This window comes from Typopeltis vanoorti, chromosome 1, assembly GCF_054136105.1.
Source record: "Typopeltis vanoorti isolate ZY-2024b chromosome 1, IOZ_Tvanoo_1.0, whole genome shotgun sequence".
Classification (NCBI taxonomy): domain Eukaryota; kingdom Metazoa; phylum Arthropoda; class Arachnida; order Uropygi; family Thelyphonidae; genus Typopeltis; species Typopeltis vanoorti.
Window position 1 is genome coordinate 35,480,689 of NC_143549.1, and position 16,916 is coordinate 35,497,604.

At 33.1% G+C, this 16,916-nt stretch overlaps 1 protein-coding gene across 1 annotated transcript in view; it reads right to left on the reverse strand.

Annotated features, from left to right (window-relative positions):
• Nucleotides 1-16,916, reverse strand: part of LOC150109886 (uncharacterized) — a 226,230-nt gene that overhangs the window by 182,114 nt on the left and 27,200 nt on the right. The window contains exon 4 of the mRNA XM_090396448.1: nucleotides 16,290-16,574. Within this exon, the coding sequence (XP_090252574.1) occupies nucleotides 16,290-16,574 (285 nt within the window). The remainder of the gene's footprint in view (nucleotides 1-16,289; nucleotides 16,575-16,916) is intronic.

The window sequence follows — 16,916 nt, forward strand, 5'->3', positions numbered from 1 at the left end:
GGAAGCTGCGTTCCAAATAATTCCGCAAATATTTAATGTCATTCAAACTAAGAGAATTAGGCAGCCAGGGGAGCATATGGCAGGCTAGAATATGCTCTTCTTGTACAACGTGCGGGCCTTGTGAGACGTGGCATTGTCTTTTTTTGAAGAGTCCAGATCCATTGGACCACATTGTTGGGCAATACCTGATCCGAAACAATCCTCAGAGAAGAACTGGTGGTCATGGTTCTGAGAATGAGAGGATCCGCAGATGTTCATGAAGAAATAAACACCCTGTTTCTGGCTCACTGGTTGGCCGGAAATAGATTGGGCGGTCATAACGTTTTGGTTCATGAGCGTCTAGAAAATGCTCCGTTTATGGAGTATACTTTTTATTCTTATTCGTAATTTCGTGACTGTGAATAAATTCGTTTTTTTTCCCTCTCTCTCCCGATCTATAGATCTCTTTCGCTAATTTTAAACCGCCACTTTCCGAAGTGAATTATTTCCATTTCCATCACTGCTTTTAACGATCGAAAGAAGGCGTGGAGAAAAGAAAGAAAGAAAAGTAACTTTCTGTGCTCGACATATTTGCAGCGCATTTACATTTCCTAAAAATGAAAACATGTATTAAGAATGAACGTAGCGACTCAACAAAGTTAGCCAATATCGAAGATAACGGTTTCGTTTATATTTCTTAAAAAATTCCACCCTACTTTAATTTATTCATAGTTTTCTAAAAGTCACGAATTTCTCTGAGTTTCTCGATATCCGCGCTAAATAAGAAAACTTGCTGGAAAGTTTAATTTTCTTTCAGGTGAGTTTTTTTTTTTTTTTTTTTTACTATATGAATTTATTATTTTATTTTTTTTTTAAATTTTTTTTCAGTTGTACATTGGTATGTTCAAAAATAAAAAGAGCAAACTGGTAAATTAATCCATGAATTAGAAAGGTAACATAAATATGGCACGTATTATAAATGTATACGGTGTTAATAAACTATGAAAGTTCAAAAAATTATTTTTATAATTCCGTCTAGGAAGCATGAACCATTATAAGAACTTTTCCATGGACGCGAGCAATCTCCAGGGTGGACTGGTTTTCCCTCCTGCAAGACCCGTGAACACACACACACATACGCCCTTAGAGGATGCAGCATTCGCAGGCTGCATAAAAAGTGCCTGTAAATTACTAACCAGGGAGTCACCTTATCCGTAGATGGACGAAATGAAGATATATCGTTTAAATATGAAACTCACCAAAGGAAGGTTATAAACTATAGCACATTAGTACCGCGGATAAGGTAATCTCATACAGGATGATGAAAATGGTCACCTAATGACCTTTGCAAAGCAGCTATTACCGTAGTAGATCACGCAGCTAAGAGATCGGCAGCTTATTATCATATGAAAAGAAATTTCAGAACTGTATTGTAATGATGTACTCGCTGAAGTAAGAACGTTTTCATTAAGCCTACCTCTACACGCACTGTAATTCTTTCCTTTCGTCTTCATAAATAATTACAATAATAGGTATTATATTTATAGAAATTTAATAAATGAACACATTTTATATTAACATATGAATTGATCAAATATATGCAGAATGCATGCAAGAGAAAGTGTCTCTTTAATTTTATTGGAATGCCAGGCTCAGCCCTGCAGCTGTCTTGAAGGCTTAGGAACGTTAGTCTTCCTCATAGCTTAGTTGGTAAAAGCCGATGCTTGTTTATCAAATAGGCTGCAGTTCCATTTTTACAGAAAGCATGGATTTCGTAAAAAACTGTCTGGATAGTTACTTGAGTTTATAAGGCTCATCCTTTTAAATTATAAAAAAGAATAAACTATTATCATATGAAGCCTCCATTGAGTCCCAGGACTCACCGTAAGACCTATGCAAACCACCGTTATTGTACAAACGCAGTAAGCCTATCGTCTGTAATGTTTTTATTCGTTAATTAGCAAGACATATTTTTATTCTATTAGAAAAATCCGTGTGTTCAGGATATTATTATTATTGCTACCTCCGGTAATTTAAATTATCCTTTAAACAATTTAAATTATATTATACGAACAATTTCACAGAATACTTCAGTATAACTTGACTAATGATTTCACTAACCTCTTTATAATGCAAACATTACTCTCAGTCGTTTACGAACTGACACTATTAAATATAACAGTTTCTTCCTTGAAATCCAGCTCGTCTTTTCGCGCATGCGTAATAGTCCACTTCACATGGCTTCTGTATTCTGTAGGTAGGTGGCTGCTGTCGTTTGCAAAGCATGAATTTATTACAAAGTAAAGATATTCCATACAATTACTAATTCATCACATTTAATAAAGAATCTTCATAATAGTTAGCAATAGCAGTGTGTGGTAAGTACAATTCCAATGATAGTTCTAATTTCTAAACATCAAATTTGACTATCGCACATGGCAAAAGCCAATAGCGTGTTCTACTGTTGATACTAGAGGACCTCATGATAGCTTCGCGTATACTGAAAGTCGCCGTATGATTGATATTCACCGACAAGCTAAATACGCAATGTGGAAATTTCAAAAGTCAATAAATAAATAAAATAAGTTTACTTAGAATGATAAATTTCGAGGATTTTTTTTAATTATTTTATTTTCATCGTTTGCACTTCAAAAGTTACATCCGTGCAAGATTTTAGCTTTCGAATTTTCACGAGGAGTCATTTTGATATTTCTCTCAAAGTCACTTAACAGCGTATCAAAAAAAAAAAAAAAAAAAAAAAAAAACGGAGGGAAATTATTAATTACTAGAATTGGGGATCCAGTAGTAAATCCTGTTGATCCAGGTTCAAATCCTGCCGTGGGCATGGATGTTTATTTGTCTTCATTGTCCGGTGTGAGACCACTGCCCTCTTATTGGAGGCCTGAAGCGGCTTGAAAAAGTTCCATGTTTGGTCTCGAGAACAGGGTTTCCGGGCTATGGAAAAAAATTATTAAAAATACAAAACAGTATATAAAAATAATAAAAATAATAATCCACGCACGGTACTAATGTGCTTTACAAATAATTTAGTTTTACAAATCTTTCGTGGGTGGTAGCCACATAAAATAAGATTCCAGTTTAGATATGTTTTACGCGATATATCTAAACATTAGATGGGGGAGATGTGTGTGTTCTATGGAAATACAGAACATCTTTGACAACTATAGTTACATTTCACAATACACCCTTCCTATATCACAAATAAGGAAGGGAAAAAATGTCCATATTTGGAAACTTTCAGGTTTCAGAGGTGGCAACTCAACCTGGGTTGCTGGATTGGTTTGGATTTACGGCTAAAGCAACTAAGACTACGAGTAATTTATTATTTCTACAAATTCCATGTGTTTTCTGGCCGGTTTGCCTGTGTTTGCGGGATGGAAAACCAGCGTTTCTGTGGCAAAAATCGAACATTTCCAAGGACTAAATGGGTTGTTAGCCAGTTTCATACGCTGGTGGCACGGTTTTCCAACCGGAAAAAATGCTTGACGTCTTGCAGGTTTTATTCCAAATTAAGAAAACCGGACTTAAAAATATGCACGCGATGCACTTAATGGTTGTAGGCTCAGCCAACCGCAGTTATATCAATACATTATTGTAAGTAATAATTTCCTGTGTGGTTGGTCGAGTGGCTAGCGTATCTTGTTCACCAATCAGCGGTTGGTGAGCTGAAGTGGCTTGAAAGCCTTGAAGTAGATGAGCACAGAAATTATATTTGACATTTATCTATCTGTATAAAAATTAAAATTCATATCAGAATAACTCGAGATGAAATTCCTTCTCTTACAGTGTGTGTGTGTGTGTGTGTCTTGTTGTTTTTATTATTTATTATATGCTATAATCAATTTTAGCTTTCGAATTTTTATGATTGATATTAGGACAAAACTCCGCGTAAATGGTCTTACAATATCCAAAGGTTGTGTGTAATCATAGTAAAGAATGCCTTATAAAGACGTCTGTCTGTTGTTCATCAGAGGTGGAGAAATTCTATTGCAGTTTTACTTCTCTCTCTCTCTCTTGTTAAACTTCATGGTTTTTTCAATGAATTTGTTATAGAATGGCGGTTCTCGTACTTTTCAAATTGTTTCTCTATTAGTGCAGTATTGACAATATCCTTTGAAATAAATAACAATGAAAGGGGATGAGGGGTAGACGTGAATGTCCATATTGGGGAGGAAGCAGGAATAGAATAAGAGTACAAATTCATTCCGTTTTTCTTCCAGTCCTTTCTTTGTTCTCAACATCCCCAAATTATAATCAGTAGTCCAGAATACTGTTCACTAAAAATATGAATTAAACTAGTGATTCAAACTAAAAGATTTTTTTTAAAATTTTCTTTTCTGTTTTAAAACACAGCAGAAAAGGTAATCAATAAAACATTGCACTATATTTCACAATAAAAAATATTGAAGCAGTTTCTATTTTAAACAAAAATCGAGATGCATTTTAATGATTACAAGCCTACTATTGGCTACCCGCATTATAAAAATCCCAAAGTTAAATAAAAAAATAAATAAATAAACAAAAAAAAACCCATTAAACAATCAGCTTTAAAAAACTTTCAAAACTCTGTTCCTTATTAAGTATATTTCGTCATTTTATATTGTTTGTTTTTGGCATTTGTATTATTAAACTGTCAAAGATGTTTAGCGTATTCTTTATCTGTTTTTTTTTATCTTTTTTTATTATTATTCCATAATCGTCAAAGTTTATTTCTTGAAAAACTTGTTCATTTTATCGATGCTCTTACAATTTTTGTTTTTTTTTCTAAATGTCATTGTTTTAGTTGGGCTGCGTGCAGCATTTTGTTACAATTGGTAAAAACTATTTTGCAAATACCTTTTTTAACAATTCATAAATGCTTCATTATATTTATGGCGAAATTATACGTAGTCGCAAAGGCAATAACACAATTTCAGCTTCTTTAACTTTTGTTTCAAGAGTAAAATTGGTCATTCCCATTTTTCGTGGGTTTTTTTCCCGCATGTTTCTCTTCATCGATTTTTGCAGCAAGCACGAACACCAAGAGCACAATCGTATGCGTTTCAGTAAACAAAACAAACCTCTTTCTTGCTCTTGGAGAAACTAGCACGAAACTCCAAGAAAAAGTTTATTTTTCCCACTTATCACCTTCAGTTCTGCCTATATTTTTGCTTTCTTTCTTTGGTTGTCTGCCGGTTGGAAAGGATTTGATATATCACTACAACTTTCTTGTGTAAATCGCTTAAAAATCGGTTATGGAAATACTAAGGATTAATTTAAATGTAATTTGGTGTTTTAAATTAAAGTGATTTTAAATTTCAAAAACATAATTTAAATTGAATTATGTTTTTGAAAAACATAAAAGGACGAATTAACGTTGAAATATAATAAAGCGTGGCTGACTTCAGATTGGATTCTGCATTTTTTTTATTTTTTAAACTAGCAAGGTTTTCTTTATACTGTCCTGTTATGATAGTCTCCCACCTTTTTTTTTTTTTTTTTTTGCATCGAAGACTGCAAAGAAAATCTATCTGTATTACAAAATCATCTGGGATGCGTCATATATCATGTTTGTGACATTAATCAAGTCCAACTAGCTTCTAGAAAGATTTTATTTCGGGGGGGGGGGACCTCAGGAGTGTGTATAACAATAACTAGAAGATTATTGTTCTTGTTTTTTGTGGTGTGATTCCACAAAGAAGCAAAGATCTCGGAGCATTTGTATTATATTTATTAACTGTTATTGTTCTCGTCTGGGTTCGTTTTACAGTAAGAGAAATAGTCTCAAGTTTGTTTTCAAAAGAAACTCCTAGGAAAGTCTCATACAAGAGTAGCACAGTGACAGGGAAAGCCTACTGTTTCCATATTGTTAGTTACTTTTATTCGAAAAACCTCTTAATAGCAGTGGTTCTTCATCTGAAGGAAAATTAGTCTCATGCGCGGTTGAAAAGTTTTATCGTCCTGAAAATCGGTTTTCCTCCACAAAAGAAATATGCCAGGCAGAGAACACACACACATTTGGTAAGCGTATTAACAGGTAGATGATGGTCTTTAGTTGCCTCTTCTTATATTGATAAATAATCCCTGCTTCACTGTCAAGTGATGCCTTCGATTCAAATTGTGAACAGCGCATATCTATCATCTATGCATTTTGCTATGCGTAGTATGGTAGACGATGACCTTCATGTCTCACCTCTGCGAAACTATCTGAGGTGGAATATTAAGAGTAAAATTTCTACAATAATATGAGATATATCTAAAGTGATCCGATGGCCCTAAAGGGATAAGGAGTTGATAAGAGAGATAAGGAATGAAGCAATAAAGTGTACCTGCGCACATTCGCTCGGCCATGTTAATGTCAGTGAAAGTTGCACATTAAGAGACGCATGAAAAGCATATGTAATTGCAGATATCTTTCTCTATCCATAAGCATATCTGACCAACAATTTGTTTTCCGTGTTTTCTACTGACTGCGCAACAATACGTTAGAGCGTCAGTCACTGCATATTGCATCTTGGCTGAACGAATTATGATGAAATGTTGCATTGTAAGGCATATTAGTTGAGTCACTCGGGCTTTTAACAGATTCGAGCTTAAAGTGGCTTAAAATGTTCTAAGTTTGGTCTCTAGAGCTGGATTATCTAACCATAAATTCATCCATGGTACTGGTATTAATATACTATAAACTTTCAGCCTTTGGTGGGCAACATTTGCATTAAAAAATAGGGCGCTTTTCATCTCATTTTATCTTTTCCTTGCCTTTGAAATATTAAATCCCCCCCCCCCGTGATTTCCGCTACGTATACAGATGGAAAAGGTTATTCTATAAAAATGAAATAAATAAATAATAAAAAGTCTTATCAAAATCATTTCAGAATCCAAAAACAGAGTTAATTTTAGGTGTATTTTGAAAGCAAAATTTGTGTATTTTTATGGACACGCTTTCGATTTCCGAAAAGAGTAATTCAGTTTATGAATAATGATAAAAATGGATTTCAATGTGATCTCTGTGTTTATTTATTTAACGATAAATGGGTCGATTTGACATTCCCATTGTGCTTGCAAGTTGCCGTCATACAGTATTTACCGACGCAGTAATATAATTATAAAATCTGTTCTCATAAGAAGCTTTTCATTAATTTATTGATTCTGAGAAGCCCGTCTAAGTTCTTAGCCATCTCAATATATCAGTAGTTATGCTTCTATGCTTATTCTTTGGTATTCCTTTGAATAAAATCTGCAATAAGGGATAAAAATTGGTGTGCTTTACTGTTATACTCAAGAGAATATTGTTGAAAGATAGAACAGTTTGATAAAATTTTAAATGTGGAAAACAATGTAACTTAAGAGGCACAATAATAGAGGGAGTACGGATTTATATATTACATATTTAAATATTAATATCTAAAATTGAAATCATGAATGTAATGGAAAAGATCAAAAAAAAAAACACGCGGCAATGATAATTTACCATAGAAATGCTTATGACTAAAGAAATTGCTGGTGATTCTTTAATATTATGCTAGAGGGTAAAAACGTATCCAGATAATGAATTTGGGGAGAGGGGAAAATTAGTCTACACTCAGTGCCCTCAATATTTTTTTCTAAAGTTCGAAAAATAGGATTGAAAGTAGCATAGAGCCACAGGAATATAGTTTAAAAAAATTTAGAATTTTTTTAAATTTAGAACTTCATTATGTCGAAATTTTATTGATTTTGCCAAAGCATTTCACAACATTGATAGAGACATTATGGATAATTGTTAGAAGCTATGGAATTTCTGAGAAATATGTGAAAATAATAAAAGAAGTGCGAAAATGACCAACATATAGTAGGAGAATTTAAGAATTTTACATATTTGCGATAACGTTGATACTGAAAATAGAACTGACAAACATTGACGAAAGCAAATACTGCTTACAGAAGATCGAATAATATATATAAATCATCTAAATATCACAATAAAAAGATTTGATAGCAATGTGAAGGCCATATTATCTATAGATCAAAGACATGGAAACTGACAAAGAAAACAGAAAGCTAAATTAAATATTTTTCAAAGTGTTTGAGTAAAATATTTTAATAAATATATTTTTCCATTATTATTATTATTCGATACTTCCAAGGATTCATCGTGCATAGACACACTACGCCACTGAATACAACTCATCTCCCCAACTTAATCCTCCAACTATACAGTGGCGCTAAAATTTATTTTTTCATTCCAAATCATTTTATTATTTAGTATTTTATTTTTATTCTGTACTACGTTATTTTTATTATTATTTATTCTGTCTGTTTGCTTTAAATATTAAACCTTTTTTCATATTCTATACTCTGTTATTTTTGTTTATTATTTATTCCATTTGTTTGGTTTCAATATTAAAAATGTATTCTGCATTAAATTTATACTGCATTTAGTATGAATAAACATACAAAAGGTAAGTTTTGCATGTTTATTTTTTATTATTTATTTAATTTTATTATTTTTTTTTATTTTTTTTGTGTGTGAAATTCATTGTTACTCATGAACATTTAATATCTGCATGTCATGTCTTTTACGCATGCGTAGTGAAATGCAATCTCCAGGTAGTGTCTGTTTAATTTATGACCCGTTGCTTTTTTTCCTCATGTTTGCATCAAATTAACTTAATTTAAAAACATTAATTGATTTGTATAGCTCTCCCAATCAACATATATTAACCAAGCTAACATAATTTAGAACATGCTTTTTTCTCCGACACGTTGAAAGTAATGCATTCATTTTAACAAAAAATTCACTCCAGTTTTTCAAAGCAGGCAAGCAAGCAGTAATATTTTTTAACCTGAGTGCGCGAAGCGCTTCCTAGTGAGCAATCTGACATTCACGGTAGAATAATTCATACACGGATTCGCGAAGCAATTTAAAATTATATAAGGATTATTCATATTCCTGTTACTAGAAAGAGAGCAAAAAAAAAAAAAAACACGTCTTCCTTTTAAGGAAGAATAAAGTACTCAAAAACATTTTTCTTTTCGGTTTGGAAATTTATAATTTATGCTACAGTGATTCTCAGCAAGGGTTTCCAACTTTAATTTACAAGCACTAAATTGGTACTTAAAACACCAAGAAAGTTCTTGAAGAACCACCGAGAAAAATAAAATAAAATAAGTATGAATTAAATTTTATATATTGTGCGTAAAGTAAAAGGCAAAAAACTGCAAGGAATAATTACTGCTACATCAATTAAAAAATATATATTATTTTCCTGCATTTTATTTGTATTTTCTTTCTTCTTTGTTAGAATGCAAACGAATGTATTTCATTTTACCCTCAGTTTGATAACTTAAACAATGCTGTAAAAGATGCATTTGTACGCATGCTCAAAGCAGTTCACTGACAGAAATGCGTCACATTTCGGCCATTTTTATGCTTTCTTTCGACAGAATTCAAAGAAAAAAAAAGTGGATGTCCATCTATTTCGTTTGTTTTATTTTACTTCTTTGAATTTCGCACGCAAAAAAGAGATATAACAAATTTGCTATCTTATGAAGAAAATATTTGCTACATGGCTGCGGATCTGATCGAGTTTGCGCATGCGCAAAATTTATCTACACGCAGGTGCTGAAAATGTATGCGGAGTAAATTCATCAACCCTTAATAAATATATATAATTTTTAATATATTCTTCAATTATTTACAAAACCTATGATGTCAATGTTCAATATAATTCGCTGGGGAAAAAATAGAGGCAGTTCAGAAGTACACACACAATCAACTTTATATAATAATTAGCCTCACTTATGGTGGGAAAGTTCATTAGTTTATTCACAAAGGTCAAGAGATTTACTCTTTAGTTATTTATTTACTAATTTTACTGCATCATTGGTTGGTTAACTATTTAAATTTGTAGTGGTCTGTGAGATGGATTTTTATTTAATTAGCATGAGAGAGATGCTAACTGGTGTCTACAAGTATCTCTTTTCTGCGCAGAAAAATGTGAAAACCAAAACCGATTGGGTTAATTGACCTAAGTACTATGACTGGGCCTAAGGATTTCACTAACGACACTACTTTTAAGGGCTAAGGACAATGGGTTTACTAAATTAAACAAAATTTAGTAAACACATATGTAGCTTCTCATTAGTCACTACTTGTATATAGTGACTAATGACTTCACATCACTTGCCTTAGTATATATCCCATAATGTAAAGCACACCCCATTTCGGACTTCTGCATTACTTCAACCTTGATATCTCTCCCGGGTCTGGCTCCCACTGATGAGACCTCAATAAAAGTCGAAACCGGTCTGGACAGTGACCCTTCTCATTATGCATTGCATTATACACATACGAAAGTGGGTGCAATTATTTGAACATATCTGCAGAATGAGTGAGGACCGGAAGATAAAGACATTCATGTTTGGTATTATGAATGGTGTAAACAGAAGAGATAGACCGTACAGAGAATGGATAGACGACATAAAGGACTGGGTGCGAAATGGATTTACAGAAACTGTGCACTGGACAAAGAAAGGTGGAAGAAGATAGTGAAGGAGGCATCGGACACCAACGGGCAGTGAGAATGATGATGAAAGGGGGGGGGGGGTGATATGGTTTGCATTATGGGATACATACTAAGACCAGTGATGTGAAGTACACACACACACACACACACACACACACACACACATATATATATATAAACAAGAAATACATCTTTAAATATCCAAAGATTCGCATCGCCTTCATCTTCATGGATTTATTGGAAGACTCAATATACAATCACTCTCTACACACAAATCTCTGTCAAAAAATTTCATTTCCATCGAGGGCAATGACTACATAGCTAAACTTAAAATTCTCGTTGTACTAATCGACTTCCACCTAAAGGGATTTGCAATGAAAACAGCTGGCAAACCGATGCACGAAAGAGTTAATTTGATTTTTATTTGGTACTTCGAATGGTCTTCGAAATTCTAAAGAACTCAGCATATTATGAAAAAGTAATTTTTTCCCCTTTTGCTGTTAAGTTACAAAAATATGGAATGCTTTTTTAGCTCGTTGTTGTTAGAAAATATTTCATTTTAAATTCAGTGTCTGTCTGTCTGTCTTTTTATGCTTCTGTAAATGTTAAAAGTATTATCCCCTCATTAGGCAGTTCGTTCTTAGAGAGAGAGAGAGGGGGGGGGGGCTGTTTTTCATATACAGCGAGGGGCAAAAAAAGAAAGAAAAAAGAAAACATTCATAAAAGTAGCCCGTGGGTGAATAAGTTCCATTAAGAATATGTAATGCTGAATGACATAAAAAGAAAGACGTAGTTGTGAGTTGTTGTTATTGTTGTGAGAACAATAACAGAAGACATCGCATTTTGCTAGTGCCAGAAACAACTCATCTGCCTCGGGGTTTTCATAAATATACAATACACAAGAAAAAAAAAAGGTTCGTTCACCTTTTAATAATTCCTATTCATTACATGCATAGCATACTCTATGCATAAATACATATTTTATAAACACACTCTCTCTCTCTCTCTCTCTCTCTCTCTGTATTGCAGAAATTCCACACGAAACTGTTTGTTTCAACAGGAAAAATCAATGCTTTGAGAAGTGCGCGACAAATTAAAACAGAATACCTAACAAATTTTTCAAACTTCTAAAAAGTTTTGAATAAAACTTACTTTGACTAGATATCAATCTCCTCTTTTGCTATTTGTTTAAAAACAACAGATATTTTGACGCAGCTTTTTTTTTTTTTTTTTTTTTTTTGCAGACTACTACAAAGCAGTAAGAAATAGAGCGGTATTGTTGCAAGGCATCATTTCCTATTATACCTAACAACACAAGGTAAAAGTTTTGTCAACAGACATATCTGCAATGAATTTAAGAAGGATAAATATATCCACATTTGTAAATTAAGCAAAGAGAAACGGGTGGCTGGTAATGGTTGTCAATACCTTATTACGAAATATGCACTTCGTAAAGGTGAATATAATTTAATATATTCATTTATATATTTTTCAAATAATTTTACGAAAAAGTCTATTTCTCAAACAGAAGAAAATTAACTTTTATATCTTTCTACATAATTAAATATCAATAGAATATAGTATATTATGGATCAATCATATTTTATAGCTAAATATAGAAAGAGTTATAAGAAAAGTTTCAAAAATTTACCAGAGATCTTCGAGAACGTGTGTCATTCTGATGGCGAAGTTTATATTCTCGTAAACTCTCTGGTAAATTTTCCTAACTTTTCTTATGATTCTTTCTATATTTAGCTATAAAATATGATTGGATCCATAATATCCTCTATTGCAGTATTATATTTATGGTAAAATGAAGCCGTATGGCTGTATACATGAGTAAATTAGCATTATGTTATCACAAAATATAGATTCCTGCAAAAGTTTAGTTCTTATGGATTTGAAAAAAAAAATAATAATTAAAAAAAAAAAACGAAATTGACAACATTTTCATCCTCGGAAGCGCTGGTATGAAAAAATTAAATTAAAAAAAAAAACTTTCTTATTCTTGATCGATTACTACAGTGGCTAAAAATAAGTCTATACACAGCAGCCTATTCATGAGGAGAAATCTTTAAATGATGAAAACTTTTTTTTTTTAAGAAGAGGATAGAAATGGGACATTTTATGGAAAGCGAAAATGAATGTAAAATTTTTGCACTTTGACACGAAATAAATTATTCGCATGCAGTTATAGACGAAGCTCTTTGGTTGGAAAGACCTGGGTTCGATTCCCGTCCATGATGTGAATCCAGCCCTTTATCTGGTATTTTTCGACTAAAGGTGAGTCAACCGGTCTCATACGGAGGTGGAAGTTCTCCCCGTCCGGTAACTTGCGTTTTTCATTCCTCAAAACAGGCAAACCGGTCCAGTGAACACATACACGGCTACAGTAATAAAAATATTTGCCAAGGAAGGCAAACTACCTTGCTCATAATTAGCTCTCTAGTATGGTGGCATAAGGCTACCCCCACCAAGCTGAGGGAATAGGATAGGATAGGATAATGAAACAGAATAGAATTAGATAATATTAGTAAATCATAGAAAAGACGCTGAATTAATAATGGTATATTATGCAGGATCCTCCTTAGTTCAGTCGGTATAGACGAAGCCCTTTGGTCGGAAAGACCTGGGTTCGATTCTCGTCAGTGACTTGAGGAACCTTTATCTGGTCTCTTTCGACTAAAGGTGAGTTAACCGATCTCATACGGGGATGTAGAGTTTTTTCACCTGGAAACTCGATTTTTCGGTCCCCAGAATAGGCAAACCGGCCCCGTGAACTCACTCTTCTACAGACATAGGACACCTCCAGGAATTAAGGAGGAACCAACCTATTCCGTAAGCTTTTGGTTCGGAATGCCTACACGGTAAAATGTGTAGGTCTACGCGTGAACGTAAATTAGAATAGGATATTTTGCAAGAAGCTTACTCGTAGAGTTGCTCTCATCCGTAGGAAAAAATTTGACCTGTTATCATCTTTAAGGTTACAAAGGCAAAATATCGTTTAAAATAGTTAAAAATAATGCATAAAATCGCTAAATACCAACTGGATTCATTTACTTCCCCCTCCCTCCCCCAAAACGTGGGTGTTAACTTCGGATAGAGTAAAGAAAAACGTAAACAGCAATACTGCCATAAGTCACACTCTCAATAATATGAGGCTGTACGTGTGGCCTGTAGATGGTAGCAGTAGTAATTGTTTTAATTAATCGTATCGTGTAGAGATATTTGGAACCACCTTTTTGGTAAAATTAGGGAGAAAAGACGTGTTCAGTAGTCAGAACTTAAGGAAAACTTTGCATCATAAATCAGGACACATGTTGGCTACTATCACCATCTTGTTTTATGGTAAATTTCGAAGTTCATACACGGAAAAAAATTACTTCTAATGCGAAGGAACTAGAAAATATTTAGCGCATTTGTGCTACGCAATGCACGTCAATCTCAGTGACTTCGATCTCTTCATTTCTGGAGAAAGAATTTCTCCAGTATAGACGTTTGCAGCACACCCAAGATAGCTTATGATATACACCAGACCTTGCAGATATCCAGAAACTCTGTCCAACTCTGTCCTTCAAGCTAACTGCTTCAAGGACAGAGCTAGTGAGTGTATTGGAAAGAAAGACCTGGGTTTGAATTCCATTTGGAATGTGAAGAATTTTATAAGTTTTAAACTGAAGGGAATTAGCTGCAACCATATAGTTGGAGGGTTTTTTTTCCCTCAAACTTGCTAGAGAATGAACAGCTAATTAACACACACTCTGGTCGTCTAATGGTCTTAGTTGTGTCGAACGTAATTTCCACTACTAACTAAAATACTCAGGGCTATTTTAGTTTATCGAGGTAGCTTTTCATGATCATATATATTAGAACAGACAAATAAATATACAAGTATTTTAAACCAAGTAAACATCAAAAATCTCCTCTGTCGTCAAAAATACATTTTTTTTTACTTCAAAATTTGTGCTTCCGGTGTTCATAGAAAATAAATGGAATATTTTAAATCACTCATGTCATAAAAAACAAAGGAATTTGAGAATGGCCGAAAAAAAAAAAAATAAAATAATATATATATATATATAAGATCGTACGAGGTAAGATACTTTCAGAATAATGGATAGAAGATAAGATTTATCGTCCTGAATTTCAAATTTCACAAAGCGGATGCATTCTTAATAACGATACAAGAAGATACGAACTGCATTAGTGAAGCAGTTGTATGTAGAAATACTAAAAATGCTTTACAAAGCGAAATATCGCATATCCTAGCCTTTTATCCTACCATTCTAAATGGCACGTTTCTATTTGATTTGGAATATTTAAAATAAGAATTTCTGGAGAGCAGTTCATATTTCAAAAAAAAAAAGAAAGAAAGAAAGAAAGAAACCTGCCTAATCACAATAGGTCTGCAAGTAGATACCACGATTGTTTGGAAGAAAGTGAATTACAGAAACTGATATGTCTCGCTATATTTTCCACAGTATTATTTAACTGAATGCTTTCATATTTGCTTATTAATATTCCAGCAATATTATATATATTGCTGGAATAAATTGCCTACCTTGGCCGAGTGCTTAGCGTATCCGCTCTCCATCCAAAAGGCTGCGGGTTCGAATCCCGCCGTCGGCATGGATGTTTGTCTGTGAAAATAGTAGTGGTTGTGGTCGGCGGTAGATGGCGTTGGTGTAAATGATGAAGGTAGTTGCGGTTGGTGGAGTGGTAAAATAGGTACCCTCGTGTGATGAATCTTTGGACTCCCTGGAGGTGTGGTGTATTAATAATAATATATATATATATATAGAAAGTTTTTACCTTGGGTTTAAAATAAGTTAAAGATACCAATAAATTTTATACTTGGTTTTAATCCTTTTCCCAAGTAAGAAAAACAAAGTTTTGCGCGTGAAAGATATTCACGCCTGAGGCTACTTGTATATAGAGGCTGATGTCTTCATATCTCTTGCTTTAGTATGTATTCCATAATGCAAAGCACCCCCCCCCCCTTTTCCGGCATGTATAATGCAATGCATAATTGCCCTTCCCATTATGCATTGCATTATACCCTGAAACGAGGTGTACTTTTGCATTATGGGATACATACTAAGGCAAGTGATATGAAGTCATTTATGCTTACGTTATGCTTACTTGGGAAAAAAATTAAAACCAAATAAATATAAATATATAAAATTTAAGTATAAAAATATGCATAACTCATATTTATATATAAAAATATATGCATAACTCATATTTATATTTATATATAAAAATATGCATAACTCATATTTATATTTATATATATTCATTTCTTAGCATAACGATACGTAATTTTAAAGTAAGTATATAAGGAAAGAAATGGTAAAAAGACATGTTATAAAAAAGTCAGAGAAGAAGTCGAGAAGAAATAAATGCCAACGTTATGTACAATTGAATTAAATGGAAGGATGACTTATTATTTAAAAGAATTCATCCTAAATTTCCGCAAAAAACTGATCTTTCTCTGTATATAACGATGAACATAATAATTTTCTATGATTGAGAAAGAATGACGTCATGCTTCAATGTTTCCATGGGAACCAAATTCTTTTGATGTACATCAGCGATACCAATTTTAGGCGGGAAAATGCAACATTTATACAAACACATATTTTTAAAATGCATTAAAATTTTAAAACTATTATTAATTGCTTAAATTGCAAGTTAATATTCGCAGTTTAAAAGATTAGAATAATTATATGATAATTAGAAAAGTTTAAAAGTTCTGATAGCAATGCTTTCATTTCCATAGTCAAGCAACATTTTACTTACAGTCGGGTCTTGTGCCGAATTTCACCACCTCGCTTCCTATCCCAGTTTCATGACGATTCCATCCGTACACTCGAAATTCATAATCCGTCCAAGGGCGGAGATCTTTGAGGATTGTACATTTGGAGGTAGCATTTGAAGTAATATTCAGAAACGATGGACTTTCTTGTTTATTCTCAGCTTGTCTGTATTTTATGACATAACCGATTACTTTGCCAAATTTGGGACGATACCAGCACACTTCTGCTGACGTACCGGTAGCATTGCGAGAATGAACTTCTTGAGGTTCTGAAAAACAAAGCGAAAAATAATACAATAAATATATAATAAATAAATACAATAAATATCATTATTATATTTGCTGTGATTTTCAGTTTATGCCTTAAAACATATCATAAAATAAATGAAAGAATTAGCCCAATAAGTTCAACAACTTATATGACAAATTGCTCTTTTGTTATAAATATTTATAAATAGACACCATAAAATAAAAAGAATAAGTGACCTTTATAGTAATTTTAATTTTTGTGTAGCAAAAAGATGCGGTGATTGATTCATTCAATCCAATACCCTTGGAGGGTAATGGATAGCAATGCTGTAGCTAATGAAGCTCTAACTGAGGCTCAGGCT